General features: G+C 35.3%; 3 protein-coding genes and 1 long non-coding RNA gene across 11 annotated transcripts in view; 2 read left to right on the top strand and 2 right to left on the bottom strand.

Moving 5' to 3' along the window:
• The window catches only part of LOC126927052 (integral membrane protein DGCR2/IDD-like), a 392,464-nt gene that overhangs the window by 171,840 nt on the left and 203,727 nt on the right, over positions 1-16,897 (bottom strand). The gene's annotated exons all lie outside the window — the stretch shown is intronic.
• The window catches only part of LOC126927093 (uncharacterized), a 161,808-nt gene that overhangs the window by 92,337 nt on the left and 52,574 nt on the right, over positions 1-16,897 (top strand). The window lies entirely within an intron of this gene.
• On the bottom strand, positions 9,925-12,142 carry LOC126927051 (uncharacterized). The gene is made up of 5 exons (XM_050743386.1): positions 12,063-12,142; positions 11,359-11,493; positions 10,922-11,007; positions 10,383-10,733; positions 9,925-10,266 (listed from the first exon to the last, which is right to left on the bottom strand). The coding sequence occupies exons 1-4, from the start codon at positions 12,134-12,136 to the stop codon at positions 10,591-10,593; spliced, it is 438 nt and encodes a 145-aa protein (XP_050599343.1). The 5' UTR covers positions 12,137-12,142; the 3' UTR covers positions 9,925-10,266; positions 10,383-10,590.
• On the top strand, positions 12,367-13,228 carry LOC126927048 (uncharacterized). The gene is made up of 2 exons (XM_050743381.1): positions 12,367-12,766; positions 12,877-13,228. Exons 1-2 carry the CDS (start codon positions 12,627-12,629, stop codon positions 13,193-13,195), a joined length of 459 nt encoding a protein of 152 aa, XP_050599338.1. The 5' UTR covers positions 12,367-12,626; the 3' UTR covers positions 13,196-13,228.

Raw genomic sequence — 16,897 nt, 5'->3', positions numbered from 1 at the left:
TTCTTTATCTGTCCCCAAGCGCCAAAATTCATTCCGACTACCATTTTACGTATTTTACAGAAGTAAGCCTTCATTCATCTCCCATTCCATCCACCAACATGCTCTCGACGTATTATCTTCTAAGTAAAATATTGATGTTGAGCCAGACATCCAACTGAATAATCTTTTCGGTGTTACTATAAGGTATTTAAAACCAGGGTTTGTGCTTATACGTTAGATGTAATACTTGGCATGAAACCTGCTTATATTGATATTAAATTTATGCATAGTAGGATGTTGGACCATTGTCAAAATGAAATTACAATACACACAGTTTCACCGTGGAAAAGTGGATCTTTCTAGCATGTCTACGCAAATGAAGGTTGGAGGGGGAGGGGGAGGGGGAACTGTACATGCGCCAAACACCGTTACGTTCGTAATTTTTCACACAAATTTACAACTGTAGGGAAAAAATTATCTCTGATGTTTCAGACGTTAGAAATTGACAATATCGCATAACGGAATGCTGTGTTCTAGATATTCTATTTTTGTTACGAAAGTGGTACAAACGAAGTCCACTTAAGAATAGTACAACAAAATCGGTTGAGGTTAGGTTATCATGCAGATATCGCGGCTTTTGCTTTGGAAAGCACGCAACTGCCAGTCTCGTCGTCCCTTGTAAACGAGAGAAAGATATTGTAATTGGTCGGGATTAACATAAAACTCGTCGCATGCGATCAGATGGCCTGAATGTTTAATAAACGAGAGTAGAGTGCGTGCTACGTGGTTCTAGCAGTTTAGGCGGAAACTAATTATTGTAATATATATATATATGTCGGATTAGGGTCAGGATTATGGAGAGGGGCGTTTGATGAGTTCTCATTACAATTAGCCGTTGCCGTGATACAATAAAGAGTTTACTAGCACAGGCTTATCAACAAGATTAGGCACTCGTAGCACTAGTGATAATGACCTTAGGTTCGAAACGAATCCGCGGTCACGGGATGGTAAACGTATGTTCTCGCACAGTTCAAGTCTAACTCTTTGTTAACAAGATGTGAGGTATTCTCTGGTTGTAAGGTGGCACTGTCATTCGTCGATGAGATCGTACGAAAGAATGACTCTCCGTCTCGACGATGTCGTCGAGGAAAACTATATTGGGTGGGTCTAAGGATATGAGATCCTCGGATTCGTCAAAGAAAACTTTCGTTCCAAAGGAGAGGGAAATTAGCGCTGTTGCTAATTGGTCGATCTCCATATCGGCGTTTTGAAAGAGATGCCGGCCGCCCTTGAGGGGTGGTTGTTGACGGGGGGCATCGTTCGTGGAAGATAGGTTTCTCCTATCTTCCCGTAGTTGCAACAAAGTCTATTTGAAGGACTTCGCTTGACTAAATCTTAAGATCTATAGCGGGTCCTCACGTTAACTAAACATACGCCACAAAGGCATGCCGACACCCGGCGATCATCTTACCCGGAGGACAAAATCTGCGTGTGGCGGGCCGCGGGATAGAAACTATTGAAGTATTTACTGCCACGTATCGCTACGACTATTTCTTTTAAGGAGAGGTATAGAGTTACTCTGTGCCTTTGTTAGATAAAACGTTCATCCCTTTGACCGCGGCTACGTTCGGCGACTGATTGTCGCCTCGAGCCCAAGCTCATGATCATAAATCTCGAACAATCGGAGCGGCATTTGTTTGATCCAAGTTACAGAGTTGCGGTATTCCCGCGAATCCAAGGAGGAGCTCCGGCGTTCTTTCATCTCCGACATATATATATATATAGAAGATTGCTTAGAATTTGGAGCTTAATAACATATCTCAAAATCATTGACATTAAAGAAGGTGAACCTTACTTACGAAATTTCCTTCCGTCAAATGATACATAAAAATTGAAAAAAATAATATACATAGTTTTGACTTTCTTCCGCATTATAATTTGAATCACTCGATTTATTCGACTAAAGATAATCAAGCAATAACCTCACTTTACACGTATTCTCATCACGTGAAATAGATCACGTCAGGGATTTTCAAAAGTCGATGGAATATTAATAGCGATTAATTATTTATGGATGTATTCTGCACGGTTAAAGCAATCGCCTAGTGAATTATCGAGTTCCAGGAATATGAGCGGTAAACAGGATTGCAGCTATAAATGACTCTCTAACGTGTATATTAGAGATGAATTTGATCATTTATCCTCATAATATGAAATACGCTTTTAAGTGGAAATCATAATTAACAATTTCTGACAGCGAAAAGTAAATAAATCGATACGTTTAAATCAATATTAGAATTTCTTAATATTTTTATCAAATATTTTTATCAAATATTTTAACATCGTAGAAGTGTCGTTGGAGAGAAATATTAGGTTGTTCCAAAAGTTTCTTTCGGTTTATAAAGAAATGATAGATGTACGATATTTTTTGCATTATATTATTTTATTCAATTATGTGCGATCCACCTTTCTCCAATTTAATATAAAATAACATAAAACAAAAAGTGCTGTGTATCTATCATTTCTCTATAAAACGAAAGAAAATTTTGCGAAAATATAATAGAAATTTAGCTTTAACACAATATAAAAATGGATTGTTATGCCCCTAGGAGATAAGAACAATATGATTAATATTAATAATGAATACGTTAACGTAACGAAAAGCAGCTTTTGCAGAAGGCTATAACCTGAAAATGTTTACTAAAGAATGATAACATGAATTTTCTTAAGTACCCCATTTGATACTTAATCTGCTTTGTAAATACTGTACGTCCTAACTTTGAAAGAAAGCAATTTTAGCCAGAATGTTTCAAATTACCTAGCCGTATTGTTTCCTTGTAATGTAATTTATATTTACATTATCTCGCGTAATTCTTTCCACTTTATTGACTTCTAAACGTTAATGTAATATAATTTTTATAATATAATTTTAATCGAAGTTATTTAAAATTTGTAGTATCTCATCCCTACTAGAATAATATTAACAAATGTGCAGAGCTCAAGTCGAATAACACCGGCTCAGATAAATGATCATCAAACTTACTTTTGTTATCGTCGATGTCAGTGATTTTGAACCAGCCAACGTCCATGGCAATCAATATTATTTAGCCGGTCTTAACGCAATGTAAAAAGCAAAAAAAAAGAGGAAGGAAGGAACAGGGAAGCAAAGAGATAAAACGAATTTTTCATTTTCTCGAAACTAGATCGAGTTTCAAGCTGCTCGTAAAAGAGTCTGTAGTCAATCCGAATAAATTCGATGAACCGCGCTTCAAAATTCCCAGAGAACTGTGATAACCATCGAAATTTGTACAATTTGTCGATTCATCGCTTGACTAAAAAATGGAACAAAATGAGGCTGATCAGCCGGCCTTTGAACTTCTAATGATCCCTATCGTTATACCCTAGGTTGAATGCTACGATATAAGCCGAAACAGCTATAAGTAGGGTTCACGTGATTGCCGCCATCTATTATTCACGCGTTACACATTCGCCAGACGCGTCTAACGGTTGACATTGTTTTCTATCCTCAGTTCCAACGCAATTACGTTGCTACGTGCAATCAAGTCTCGAGTGAAGCTAATGATAAGTTGTTGTTCGATCCTACACAATTACTAAAATTATTCAAATTAAACTAATTTAGTCTAAAAAAACAAGTAATTTCGTTATATATTTCCTTTCATAATAAGCCATGGTTGGAATATAGTAGCTGACGAAAATATTCGTATATTTGTAGAAACATTTTAGGGCTGTATTATGCATAACGGCACTATAGAATTAATACTGTAACAGAATTCTACTATCATGGTTATGCTGGTAATATTCGAAACAAATCTGAAAATCTATGTAGATGTTGTAAGATATTCAGTACGAGTACTGTGCATTACTGGTATGTACATAATCACGACGAGATAAGGAAGGTACTGTTCTCTATTGCTCATCGCTACCCGTTGCTAGTAGCAACGTACTATGCATATATATCTCGTAAAGATTTTAAATGTAGCCAACGAGACCATTTTTAATATTTGACTATCGTGACCCATTACAGTTTCATCACTTTCGATTAATTGAACACGACCCGCACCTTAAGACTAAAATACACAATATAAGTATGGCACAGAAAATCTTTTAAAATTTACGGACGACTATTTATGGTATTTAAAGGCAGCAAAGATAATAATTAGCTGCGGATTTTCCTCGAATCGTAGCATACAATATGGAATCTGATTATTAAAAATTACAATGGAAATACAGTGGATTTCCATAAGATATTCGTGCTTGTGGCATTTTGGAAATAAATTCTTAACCCAAATGGACGACCTCGATACTCGAGAAATTTTGTGAAGCTGACGTCAATGGCGATATGTACTGTTGTTGTGCTATCATTTCATAGTAAGCTGTATTGATTGCACTTCTATTCACGGAATTGATTTATTCCACACAAAAGTTGACAACAATAATCGAAAAAAGAAAAATATATTACCGCCTTTCACATCAGCATACACAAGCACATAGGATTTCACACGAATATACACACTTGTAAATTCGACGAAACGATCAAAGTTAATTATTTTTCGATTTTTCGGGCATCAAGTACTACATCAAACGTTACACATCAAACGTTAAAATACGGCGAGCATACAAAATGTACAAACCACTCTAAATTAATTAACTTTGAACGTTATTGATTAATTAAAAAAACCACTGTTGCGTTGAGTTTTACATTTTAAAAAGTTGTTATCCGTTTTTGCTTTGTTTAAAACTAAAAACAGGACTACGTTCATTGTAAGTCGTAAATATCCCTTTTATTTATTTAAACAAACAGATATTTAAACAAACAATTTATAAATATATAATTTATTTACGTATATTTGTAATATCTGTTTTATAAATTTGTACAACCATTTATCCATTTATCTATTTTATTTGCATATAATTTTTATAGACTTTTTTTTCTTTTCTTTTTTTTTTTTTTTAAGAACGAAAAATTGTGATTCTATTTTAAGACATGTCAGGCTGAAGCGATACGCGATATATATTTCTATTCGGATTTCACCATCGTCGTAATCGATGCTATTGGAAACGTTTCACGATAGACGTCTTACAAGCGCTTGCAATGTCCGTCATGTGTAAGGCTCTACCACTGAATCGCGGCTGCCATTTAGTGATTAAGGTCGATCACTTAGAGACGTTAATCCGCCATAATGGTGAGCAATACATCGAAGCCATTATTGAAAGCATAGTTACGCTTTAATTTCATCGATCTTATTCACAAATAGAAGTGTACAAATTATAGGATTTCCAAATATTTAGTTTAGTTAAAAGGAGATATGAAAATGACAGGTATATTCAAAGGATAAAACAGAACCGTACGATTGTAAAGTTTCAAATCATTATAACTATTTAAATTTGAAAAATCCTACTATATTTATACAATATATTTTTATTAAGAATGGAAGAAATTTCGAAAAATACGACAACACTTTTTACTGTCGTCTTGAAGCACACCATATGTTAAGCTTCTTCGTCGTTACAAATTTTATCGCGGATGTAACGAACGTTTCGAACATGTAGCACGCACGCGTCAACGCCTACATTTGGATTTTAAATATATGTTTTATGCATTAAGTGTATTAACTTTCTTGCGCAATTTCTTTCAATTTGTTACGATATGGAGGGTTTAATTACGTTTAAGATATCTATCTGAATCCTTTAAATTCGAAGTTCTTTAAAAAATTACGTTACGTAAAATAATCGTTTTTCCACTTTATTGTATCATAAAATAGTTACTTAAATTCATATTACTTAAAGAATCTTCCTACAGAAAGAATAAAAAAGAATAAAATCCTATATGTTAAATTTTACGTGATTGATGGAATACATAGCGATGACGAGAACTAACTACAGACAACAAGAAACTATTAGCGAAGGCAACTGGTGACTATGAATGTCGTCTCTATAATATGTGGCGACTAAGGAGAACAACTACCAACTACGGATAACAAGTAACAACCAACTGTCTCGTTTCTAAGAGGCAACTAACTTGCAATTATCCTCCTTTGATGGTTTCTGTAGCGTGATATAGGTCTTGAACGTAGTTAAAGAATATGGTCGCTGCTGAATGGCGATTTGACAGCAAAGCGATCCCGCCAGTTCAAAGCTTGACATTACAAGCTACCGAAAACCATTAATCTTGTTATCGAATATCTAGCTTTCAGAAGAACCCTTGTGATATGATATGACGTCATGACATTTTTATGACGAAGACGAACAAACACCGACCTCTAACGAAACAAATTTTTATTAAGTGCCGTATGTGGGTTGCAGGCCGGCCAACCAAGGAAATTTATCGAATGTATAAAGTAAAATATATACGAATATATTCGATATATCATAAAATGCCCGCGTTACATCATCTAACAGCATAAAGAAAGCTAAATTTAAGGAATTAAAAAATTGAAATACCAATTATAAGAGAGTTAATTAAATTCAAACCTATCCTATGGTCCTAACCTAACCTATGGTCTCATAAAGACCTATATTTCCTGGAAATTGATATCGTTCGAATTCTAAATTCTCCTTAGAAAGTATCATAGAGAAAATATGAAACTTGAAAAGTACATCACGCTGATGCCTCGATAAACCGTCGTGTCGATAAATCCATGTGTTCGAGCGATGAATTTTCCCCAAACAACAAAAAACTGAAGGAAAATCTTCTTTGAAGGACGTGACAAGGTAGGGGAAGCGGTAACAATGATCACGCGATAAACTGATGGTGTACGTATAGAACGAGTGTTGCGAGAGAATTATCGAGAAACAAAAAAAGAAAAAATAATCGTCGGCCGGCGCGACTATACGCTGTCGACGGCCAAACAGCGACTGAGACTAACTGAAACGAACTCTGTCGCAGTATGAGCACGGGCTGCGTTCGCGGATCGATCGAACACGTTCTGCGCCTCTCCGCGGCACCGGCGTCAAAGCCACGCCCGATGGCTGCAACGCACTGGTGCACTTGCAACATTAACCACTGGTCCTTCCTTTTTCGTGTGATATTATACCAGCATCTGCGATGCCATTTCAAAGACCGCAATCAAAGCATTAAATGCCAGATTAGAGCGACGCGATAATATTACCCGAATATTCGTCCGTAAATGTTACCGTATAGATGTTTAATTAAGCATTATTATGCTTCGAATAATTTACTATCACATGTTCCACAAGAAAACATATGTTTCACTTTTCCCCGTAGTATGATTGTAATTTATAACAAATATTTATAATTTATAATTTGAAATATTTATAATTCACTGAAAGTATCTTCCTGTCACGATCATAGACGTAAAATTTCAAATTAAAAGTACCAAATTAAAAACATATGGTATCCCGAAACCAAACGTACGACATGGCGAATCACGATGATACGATAAAAATTGATCTATGTCTTGATTTATTCAAACAGAACGAACTTACTCGAACTTTTCCAGAATAAACGATTTATTCGATAATATCCGTCACCAGCTTCTCTTCCTTCAACGGTAACAACTGACACCGAAAGCTCGAGAGACCCGAACGGTGAGACGTACCCAGAAGCAATGCAGTTACCTGGGCAAAGAGTCCCAAAGACCAAGGACGTAGGAAATTTCGAGAAACGGAAATGGAAACTGGAGTGGCGCGTCAATCAGCACTGACGGAAACTAATAAAAATGGAAAAAACCAAACTAATTCGTTTCACAAATTATTAAAACGATATTATTGAAAATTTCACTCGATTTTCTCACTGCACACGTCAATATTTGTCGAAATATCAATATTAAAAAGTTAATAAAAAAAATATCCTCTTTCTTCATACCTGTCTTTCTCCCGGGCGGCGAAGGAATACTAGAATGTTCGAGAACAACGGATACTTTTTGATTTTATCTCGATATCAATTTCAATCTTTTTAAACGAAATATAATCTGAACGATGAAACGTTTGATCAAATAATGTTCTTCGTTCGATGCTAAAGGAAATTGAGAAGAAACATCGAAAATTCGTTAATAATTAAAGAATAATTAATAAAAGAAATTCGTTAATAAAACGAATTTCTTTGTTTCTGTTAGATAATAAACTTGATATACGTATTGGTTTTTAAAATCAATATAGCTAACCAATGGGCACACTTTTAACAAGGGTGATGGAACATACCAAAAATCTTTCAAGATGGTCTTGGCAACGGAAGAGTCGAAAATATGACAATTATGAATGAAAAATTCTAATATTTTACAGCTGGCAACGATAAACAACTCCAGATATTCTCCTAATTAATTTACAACAAATTCGCGTATATGATCGATAGCTGACGTCACTGTGTCCCACAGCCCTTGTAAAACGATAAGAATTTCCTGGAAAAACTTGTAGCCACGAAATGAAAAAGATGATAAAACTTCTAACAAGAGTACTGAGACGAGCAACTTTGTACTTACCCCTTCGGAGTAGGGAACGTGATTAAACGTCCGCGAGTTCGAAACTTTTGTAAGTCACTGCACGGCCGCTGCTTATGGTGGAAATGTAATAGATATAAGTACAGAGCGCGTGAGCGAACTAAAAACGCGATATAGGGGTAAAGAGAGAGACCGTTCCGTCCTTCTCTAATGCCCGCGTACTTGTACCGGAAATGTGTAACAACGGTAAACGAGCGCCGTCAGTGTCCACTAGTGTGCATGCCTGATTAAACAAGGACAGAAAATGCTTATATACAGCCTTCTCTTTCTATTTCCATGTCGCATCCATCTTACTATACAGTAGACAGGATTCGACTATTCCATCATTATATTCGCACCCTGCTTACGTGTGAACTAACATTGCCATGACAACAAATCGTTCGTCTCCTGTTTGATGCTCAGTTTTCAACGGAGTTGAAGGGAAACTTTATAAGAGAAAGGAAGTGACGGATTGTCTCAAAGTAATAAACGAAAATTCTCGTAACTATCGAAAAACGATAGTCAATACAAGGATATCATTATCACATTTAAAACTATTACAATGAACGGTGATTTATCGCTGCAAGGTACCACAAATAAGATATCTCATAATTTGCGAAAAGAGGTAAGGAATATTCTAGATTTTAGACTTTGGAACTTCCATGACAGTCATGAGTGTGTTTTGTCATTGATTTGCCATATTGCGTTTTTCACAATTGTTGTTCATTTTTTGTGATATTTTACACTCGCACATAGTATCTATGATTTTTTCTTTCGATAATTCTTATAATTATTGTCAATAATTAATTATTTATAACCATTTACGCTGTATTATATATCATTAAGATTTATCTTTGCACGTATCAAGATAGTAGATAACAAAATTATGTTTATATATTTATATTATGTGTATATATTTAGATATCTTCTTAGTTGCAATTTTTTCGAATAATATCGGCGACCAATCGAAATAGAAATTAGTGCGGAAAGAGGGGAAGGAACCAAAATTTGAAAATCGACATCGGTAACTCAGTAGTTATAGAGTAACTCAATCGATAACGTAGATTAACTAGTTATAAATGAAAACATATTTAAATTCAAACTTTAAAAATTAGAAATTAAAAAGCAGAAGGCAAAAAATTATCGCCGAGGATTTATATAATAATAAATAGACAGTACATTCTTTTTGTCTGTCTTACCTAGAAATAAAACAGTTAATTGATGATTATCGTATAGTGTGTACTCATAGCATAAAATTTGTTCAATGAATTAAAAATTATATTTTTTAGATATGTAGACATTAGCGATGTATTAATCCGGGAATCTCGTCTACCTCGGAAATATCGAGTCTGCGACAACGTCGACTTTGAAATTATTCTTACAGAATATGAAAATTATTACAAGATGAAATTCCAAAAATATCCTATATTGTGCAAGAAAATAACTGAAAAGGAAATAAAGACGAGGGAAATGACAAATGCGAACAAAGTGTAAGAATTTAAATTATTTAACACTATTCAACGTTCTCAACGTATTCAACGTATCGATTACGATATCATTCAATCTTTGAAGAAGTAGTAAAACGTGTCAAATCTGTTAGCAAACAAACGAGAAGTGAGTCTGTATCTGGGTCTGTGAAAGGGAGGAATGCACAACAGAAGATGAGGGGTGATGCTACGGATGATATTAATCTCGCAATGACAGTGACATCAATTTTCGCCAATGAAAGCGATGAATCTTCATCAGAAGAGGAGAGCTATTTAACATCTTAATGGAACAATCCACGCAATCAAAGATATCAAAATAGGCTCAGAAGCTTTATATAGACAATCTGGAATTATGGAAGATTATTGAAGACATTTCATGCGTAAGTTATTTTCGATTAATATACGTATTGCAAATACTGATTTCAGTAAAGCTTTAAATAACGAATTACATAACATTTACGGAAATTAATATGGAGATTATGCGCCATTTCATCTTTGTATTGTCGCAGGAAATCATACTAACAAAATTAAATGTATATTGGGACAACATCGTAGGCCTAGAGGAATGTAAATCTGCTATTAAGGAGGCCATTGTGTATCTCCTCAAGTACCTTATCTTTTTTAAAGGCCCATTTTCTCCCTGGAAAGGTATTCTGCTATACAAGCAATTACGAAATAAGGAAGACGATGTTGGCGAAGGCAGTCGCAACAGAATGCCAATGCACCTTTTTTAACATAACGGCCAGCTCATTGGTGAGCAAATGGAGAGGTGATTCCGAGAAGTATATCCGTGTAAGTTGATTTCCTTTGTCTATGAAGAAGAGATTCTGGAATATATCTATCATATATAATAATAATCATATATAACTAGAATAGTTGTTTGGAAAACGAAATGATATTACGTTCGTGATGAAACAATGAATTTAAGGAATTTTGAATATAATATTTAATAAATAATAAATACATTTGTTAAACTGAACAGGTTTTATTTGAACTTGCCTATAATTTTTCGCCTACAATTATTTTTATCGATGAGATTGACTGGATAGGCACAAATAAAGGAGTAAACTGTACATTGTCTGAACCTGCAAAGAGATTCAGATCAGAACTTCTTTCTAGATTGGATGGATTAGTATCTAACGAAAATTCTAATGTAGTTCTTTTGGCTGTAACTAATTGCCCTTGCTATGTATATCACGCTATTTCAATGTTTTCTAAGTAGAAAATATCTTAATATCATAATTATTCATTATCTTAATCTTAATTATTGTGTTGTGCGGAATATTCCTTTGTTATTATTAATATAACAGAACAATAATATTTATTGTAAATATATTATTAGGGACATTGATGCAGCTTTACGCAGATGCCATGAAAAGAAAATATACGAATCATTACCAAATGAAGTTACTCGACTTGGTATGTTCAAATTATACCTTAGCAACCAGTTATTAGAGAATATGGATATTGTAAACCACATAATAAAATCTACTGAAAAATATTCTTGCGTGGATATAAAATTGCTTTGTAAGCAAGCATGGCTGCTAGAAATAAGTCCAATATGGGAAAAACTTGAAAAAAAAAAAAAAATAGAAACATCTGTTACGACTTTGAAATATGAATTAAAGAATTATGAAATAATAGCAAAATTGTTAAAAAACAATGTCACCTACAGTTACGGATGTGGATAGATATGAAGCGTGGAATAAATATGTATGCCATAAGAACATATTTTAAAAAATATAAATGCTTATCATATGAAAATATAAAAATATAAAAATATAAAAATATAAAAATATAAATGGTTATAAATTATTAATATAATTATCGTTCGAAAAATTGTTCGTGTGCATGCATTTATGTGTGCGCACGGGCTATAAACAAGTTTGAAATATTCGTTCTACATATATACGTGGTATACATATTCCCTTATAATATATAATATGTGTAATCTGAGTGGTAATATATCCACGTATTACATATGTGTTAGTGTATTTTATCGATAATCTGTCTTTTATTTCCTCTTATCTTATTGACGTATGTATGGGCGCGTATATGCGCCGGGAAAAAGCTATGGTTATATATGGGATTGTTAACAAATAAAAATTAATCTAGGTGTTATTAAAGAAATTTGTTTCACCTTCTAAACTTTTTGATGATTGGTTTACTTTGAATATTTTGCATATTTTTGCATATCATGAGCATTTTGTACATTTCTATACATTCAAATTTTTTATGAATATAAAATGATCCGCACTACTATCTACTTCATAGTATACTCTATACGTTTAAAATGCTCCATTAGAAGCTTAAATCTATCAAAATACAGCTCCTAGGGAAATGTGAATTTTCACATGAACACATAATATCGATTTTCTCATTGAAACGTATAGGCAGGTATATACTAGCATAAGCCACCTTCGGCATTTGGCCGTATGGTGCAGCACTAGCTTTGTAACATAGAAAACCATAGGCGTCAGTTCTTCTTGTTTCCTCTTTGATATATGTTTACTTTAATGTCACTTATTCAGGCGCTTGATACATTGTCGGAATGAAATTTTAGTAATGTGCAAGTAATTTTGAGTAGATTAATAAAGTATAATAAGATATTAGATTCATGTACATAGATTCAAGTGACATCAATCTTTATGTCTAGTATATACATGTGTATTGATCTATAAGTCAGTGTTAAAATAACAAATAAATGGCAGAAGAAGGAAAGAAGATTTCCTTCGGTTTTGCGAAATCTATTAAGAAACCTGTGTTAAAAAATGCTATTCCACAAGAAAAAAAGAAAGTTGATTGCATTGAATGCCTTGATGAGAAAGGTATTAAAGTAATAGGGTGAGTTCAAAAAGTAAAATTTATAATCAAGAAACATATAACCACAACCTAACCTATAAAAATCACCAATAGCGGAATATATATATTTGAAAACAATTTTTTTATTTCAGTGAGGAAGAAAAAAAAGATGAACCTCTAATTATTCCATTACTAGGTTCAAAAACCTGGCATGATAGAATTCTTAATAAAATAGATGCAGACATTTTCCTTCCGAAGGCAGATAAGGAAAAGGTAGGAGACGCTAGTGTTAACGAGGCAAAATCAAAGCTATCTAATGGAAAAACATCGCCAATAATATCAATAAAGAAAGAGCCAGTTGAAGATAGTGAAAATAAAGTTGTTACTTTAGAAGAGCAAGCGACAAAAGAAATCATTGAGGAACTTAAGTCAAAGAATAAATATGAAACTAAAACAAATGATTTAACTTAACCTTTAGTAGAAGATGAATCATTAAGAGGCAAAGAACAGGTACGTTATCAACATATTGATGTGCAATGCACAGATGTATTACATTTGCATATTATAAATATCGTTTTGTATTTTTCAGTCTACGTTAGAAGATTATGAAAAAATTCCTATTGATGCTTTTGGTGTAGCAATGTTAAGGGGAATGGGATGGCAACCAGGAAAGGGAATTGGTTGAAATGAAAAGTATGAATTTTACTCTGGATTAAATTAATTATATGTATTTAATACATCACTTATTGGAAAGTAAACAGAGAACATCATTTTTTATTTCACAATCGTTTATTCTAACTATTACAGATTAGTAGCAGCTGTCATACCAGAATTACGACCAAAAGGTATGGGTCTTGGAGCAGACAAAGTAGCATTGCAGAAGAAAAATACAGATTCCAAAAAAGAAGAGGAAGAAGTTAAAATCGAGAAAGGAACATTTGTGAAAATTATAGCTGGAAAACAAAGTAATAATTATGGTCAAATAGAAGGATTCGATGATGATGCAGGAAGGCTCATAATAAAACTAGCTCTTGGTGGAAATATAATATCTGTAAATGAATTTATGGTACAGCCAGTGACTAAATCAGAATATTCTAAGAACTCAAAAGTTCAAAGTTAATATGAAGTGTTAGTTTTTCATTAAGGGACATTTAAGAAAATAAATTTGAATTGACATATACATATAAAGACATAATCGGACATGTAGAAAAACTAATTCAAGAGTACCTGTAAGTGTGTTGTTGCATGCAATTTTTTAAAGGTCCCTTCTAATTTTATATAAAATATGATAAATGTAGATCGGTCCGTCGTGTCCAGTAGTTGGGTGACTAGTGGGTTGTGGTGGTTGTTGACTCTTGTGTTATATCTGCTTCTGGACTTGTGTATTTCATCTTTGACTGTAGGTATCTTGAGGTCACGGTGGATTGTTTCGTTGGTAACATACCAGGGTGCATTTGATAGGGATCTTAGCGTTTTCGATTGGAAGCGTTGGAGTATTTCAATGTTGGAATTACTTGCTGTTCCCCATAGTTGGATTTCGTAGGTCCAGACAGGTTTTATTGCGGCCTTGTAGAGGATTATTTTGTTCTGTATGTTTAGTTTGGAGCGTCGGCCCGTGAACCAATAGAATTTTCTTAATTTTTCCTTTAGTTGCTTTGTTTTTTCTGAGATATGTTTTTTCCAAGTTAGCCTCCTGTCCAGGGTCATGACCAGGTATCTTACGGAGTCCTTGCTTGGGATTATTGTGTTGTTAATGGTGACCTGGGGGCAGGTTTGTTTTCGGAGCGTGAAGGTTACATGAGAGGATTTTTTTTCGTTTATTTTGAAACCCCATTTTTGGAACCACTTTTCCATGGTGTCGATACTTCGCTGGAGAGTGGATGAGGCAATTGCCGGGTCTGCGTGGGTAGCTAATAGTGCTGTGTCGTCGGCAAATGTTGCTATTGTTACCTCGTTTGATATAGGTAAGTCGGCAGTGTTGATGGAGAACAGTAGGGGTCCGAGGACACTACCTTGGGGTATGCCGGATTCTATTGGGAATGTTGCGGAAGTGGCGCCTAGACATTTAACTATGAATTGTCTGTTGGTTAGGTAGGATTTTAAGATGGAGTAGTATGGATGGGGTTGGATCTTTTTGAGCTTGTAGAGTAGCCCTTTATGCCATACTTTGTCGAATGCCTGTTGGATGTCTAGGAATACCGCTGAGCAGTATTTTTTCTTTTCAAGGGTTTGGCTGATCATGTGGGTTATGCGGTGGATTTGCTCTACTGTTGAGTGTTGTTTTCGGAAGCCGAATTGGTGGTCTGGGAGTGTTTTCAATTCTTCTAGGAGTGGAAGGAGACGATTCGTGAGCATCCTCTCGAATAGTTTAGACAGGGTAGGTAAAAGACTGATTGGGCGATAGGAGCTGGTTTCATATATTGGTTTACCGGGTTTAGGGATGAGGGTGATCAGTGAGATTTTCCAAGCCTTGGGAAAGTGTTGAAGGCGGAGGATAGCGTTAAAGATTGATGCGATGAGTGCAATCCCTTTTATCGGAAGTTCCTTGATTGTTTTATTTCCTATTAGGTCGTGACCTGCTGCTTTCTTGGGGTTTAGGCGACTGATTGCTTCTATGATCTCTGAAGAAGTGAAGGGTTCAATAGGAGGGGACATTTGGAAGGGAGTGTGCAGATATTCGGTAACGTCCGCTGCAGCTATGGAGGAATGGAGTTGGAATACTTCAGTCAAGTGTTTGGCAAATAGGTTGGCTTTTTCTATAGGGCTACGCGCCCATCCACCCTGCGGACGGCGGATTGGAGGTATTATTTGTGGGAGGCGCGTGAGTTTCCTGGAGGCCTTCCATAGTGAGTAGTTGGAGTCGGCTGTGGGGGACAAGCTGGCGAGATATTTGTGAAAACGGTCATTATTGTAGTTTTTTATAGTTTAGGATAGTTTTCTAGTTGCGTTGTTTAGTTTGCGTTTGTCCTCCGGTGTTCTATGGGTCTGCCATATGCTTCTTAGTCTACGTTTTTCTGCTATTTTTTTTAATATGTACTGGGGGTATTCGTGATTGCTGATGGACGTTTTTGCCGGTGTGGAGAAGCGGATAGCGTTTATTATGCTCGTGTTTTGGTATTCCGTGGCTGCTTCGATTTCTTCATTGGTTTTTAGTGAAGTTGAGGCTGAAGTTGTGTGTGTAAAGACTTCTCTAAAGAGCTGCCAGTTGGTGTGTTGGTTATGTATGGAGCCATTACGTGTATTCTCGATGATAGTTGAACTGACTGTTACTATCACGGGGGAATGATCAGAGGAGAGATCAGCCGAGGAATTGATTTGGACGTGTCTTGACGAGATATTTTTTTTTAGTGAGGAAATCAAGGAGATCGGGTATTTTCTTTGTGTCGGTGGGCCAGTGTGTGGGTTCGTATGTGGTAAGGTAGTTGAGGTTGTTGGTTATTATGCTGTTGAGGAGGTTTTTGCCTCCTACTGTAACCAGTCTGCTGCCCCATTGGGTGTGTTTGGCGTTGTTGTCTCCTCCAGCTATGAATCTATTGCCCAGGGTGTCCAGGAAGTCGTCAAGGTCTTCTTTGGCGATGGAGTGTCTGGGAGGGCAGTATACAGCTGAAGTGGTGATTGTACCATGACAGTCTTCTATTGCTACGTTTGTTGCTTGGAGGTAGTCTTTCTGGAATGGTGGAAGTTCGTAGTGCTTAATGTTTGATTTGATTATGATTCCGGTGCCGCCGTGGGCCTTTCCGCTGGGGTGTTGGGTATGGTAGAACTTGTATCCGTTTATGTTCAGGTAGTTTTTGTCGGTGAAGTGGGTTTCAGTTATGAGCATTATGTCGATTTGCTGGTGTTTTAGGAAGAGTTCTAGTTCAAGTTTGCGTTGCGCTAGACCGTTGGCATTCCACAGAGCTGTGCGTCTTGGTTTTATTTTGCGTCGGGGCGTATTAATTTATCCGATGTGGATACACCGTTTTTTTGTTGTTTTTAGATACAAGTGACGAGAAATTATGAAATGATATTTTAAATTTAAACTGATTTCATTCATTGATTTATTGTAGCGACAATGGTAACTTGTTTAAATAAAGATTTTATAAATAAAATATTTAAGGTCTAAAATAATAAATAAACACATGTGAAAACATTAAAGCTGTTATCCTTATTCATGGTCTTGTTGGAACGTGT

This window comes from Bombus affinis, unplaced genomic scaffold (assembly GCF_024516045.1).
Source record: "Bombus affinis isolate iyBomAffi1 unplaced genomic scaffold, iyBomAffi1.2 ctg00000070.1, whole genome shotgun sequence".
In the NCBI taxonomy this organism is placed as follows: Eukaryota; Metazoa; Arthropoda; class Insecta; order Hymenoptera; family Apidae; genus Bombus; species Bombus affinis.
The sequence above is the reverse complement of the archived record's forward strand: the minus strand, read 5'-3'. Positions and strand labels throughout refer to the sequence as shown.

Coding starts and splice junctions, on each gene's coding strand:
- LOC126927051 (XM_050743386.1), bottom strand. CDS start 12,136: ATGTACAAAATGCTCATGATATGCAAAAATATGCAAAATATTCAAAGT. Junction 11,494..12,062: donor ATCATCAAAAAGTTTAGAAG/GTGAAACAAATT, acceptor TTTTTTTTCAAG/TTTTTCCCATATTGGACTTA. Junction 11,008..11,358: donor TCTAATAACTGGTTGCTAAG/GTATAATTTGAA, acceptor ATCTCTTTGCAG/GTTCAGACAATGTACAGTTT.
- LOC126927048 (XM_050743381.1), top strand. CDS start 12,627: ATGGCAGAAGAAGGAAAGAAGATTTCCTTCGGTTTTGCGAAATCTATT. Junction 12,767..12,876: donor AAAGGTATTAAAGTAATAGG/GTGAGTTCAAAA, acceptor TTTTTATTTCAG/TGAGGAAGAAAAAAAAGATG.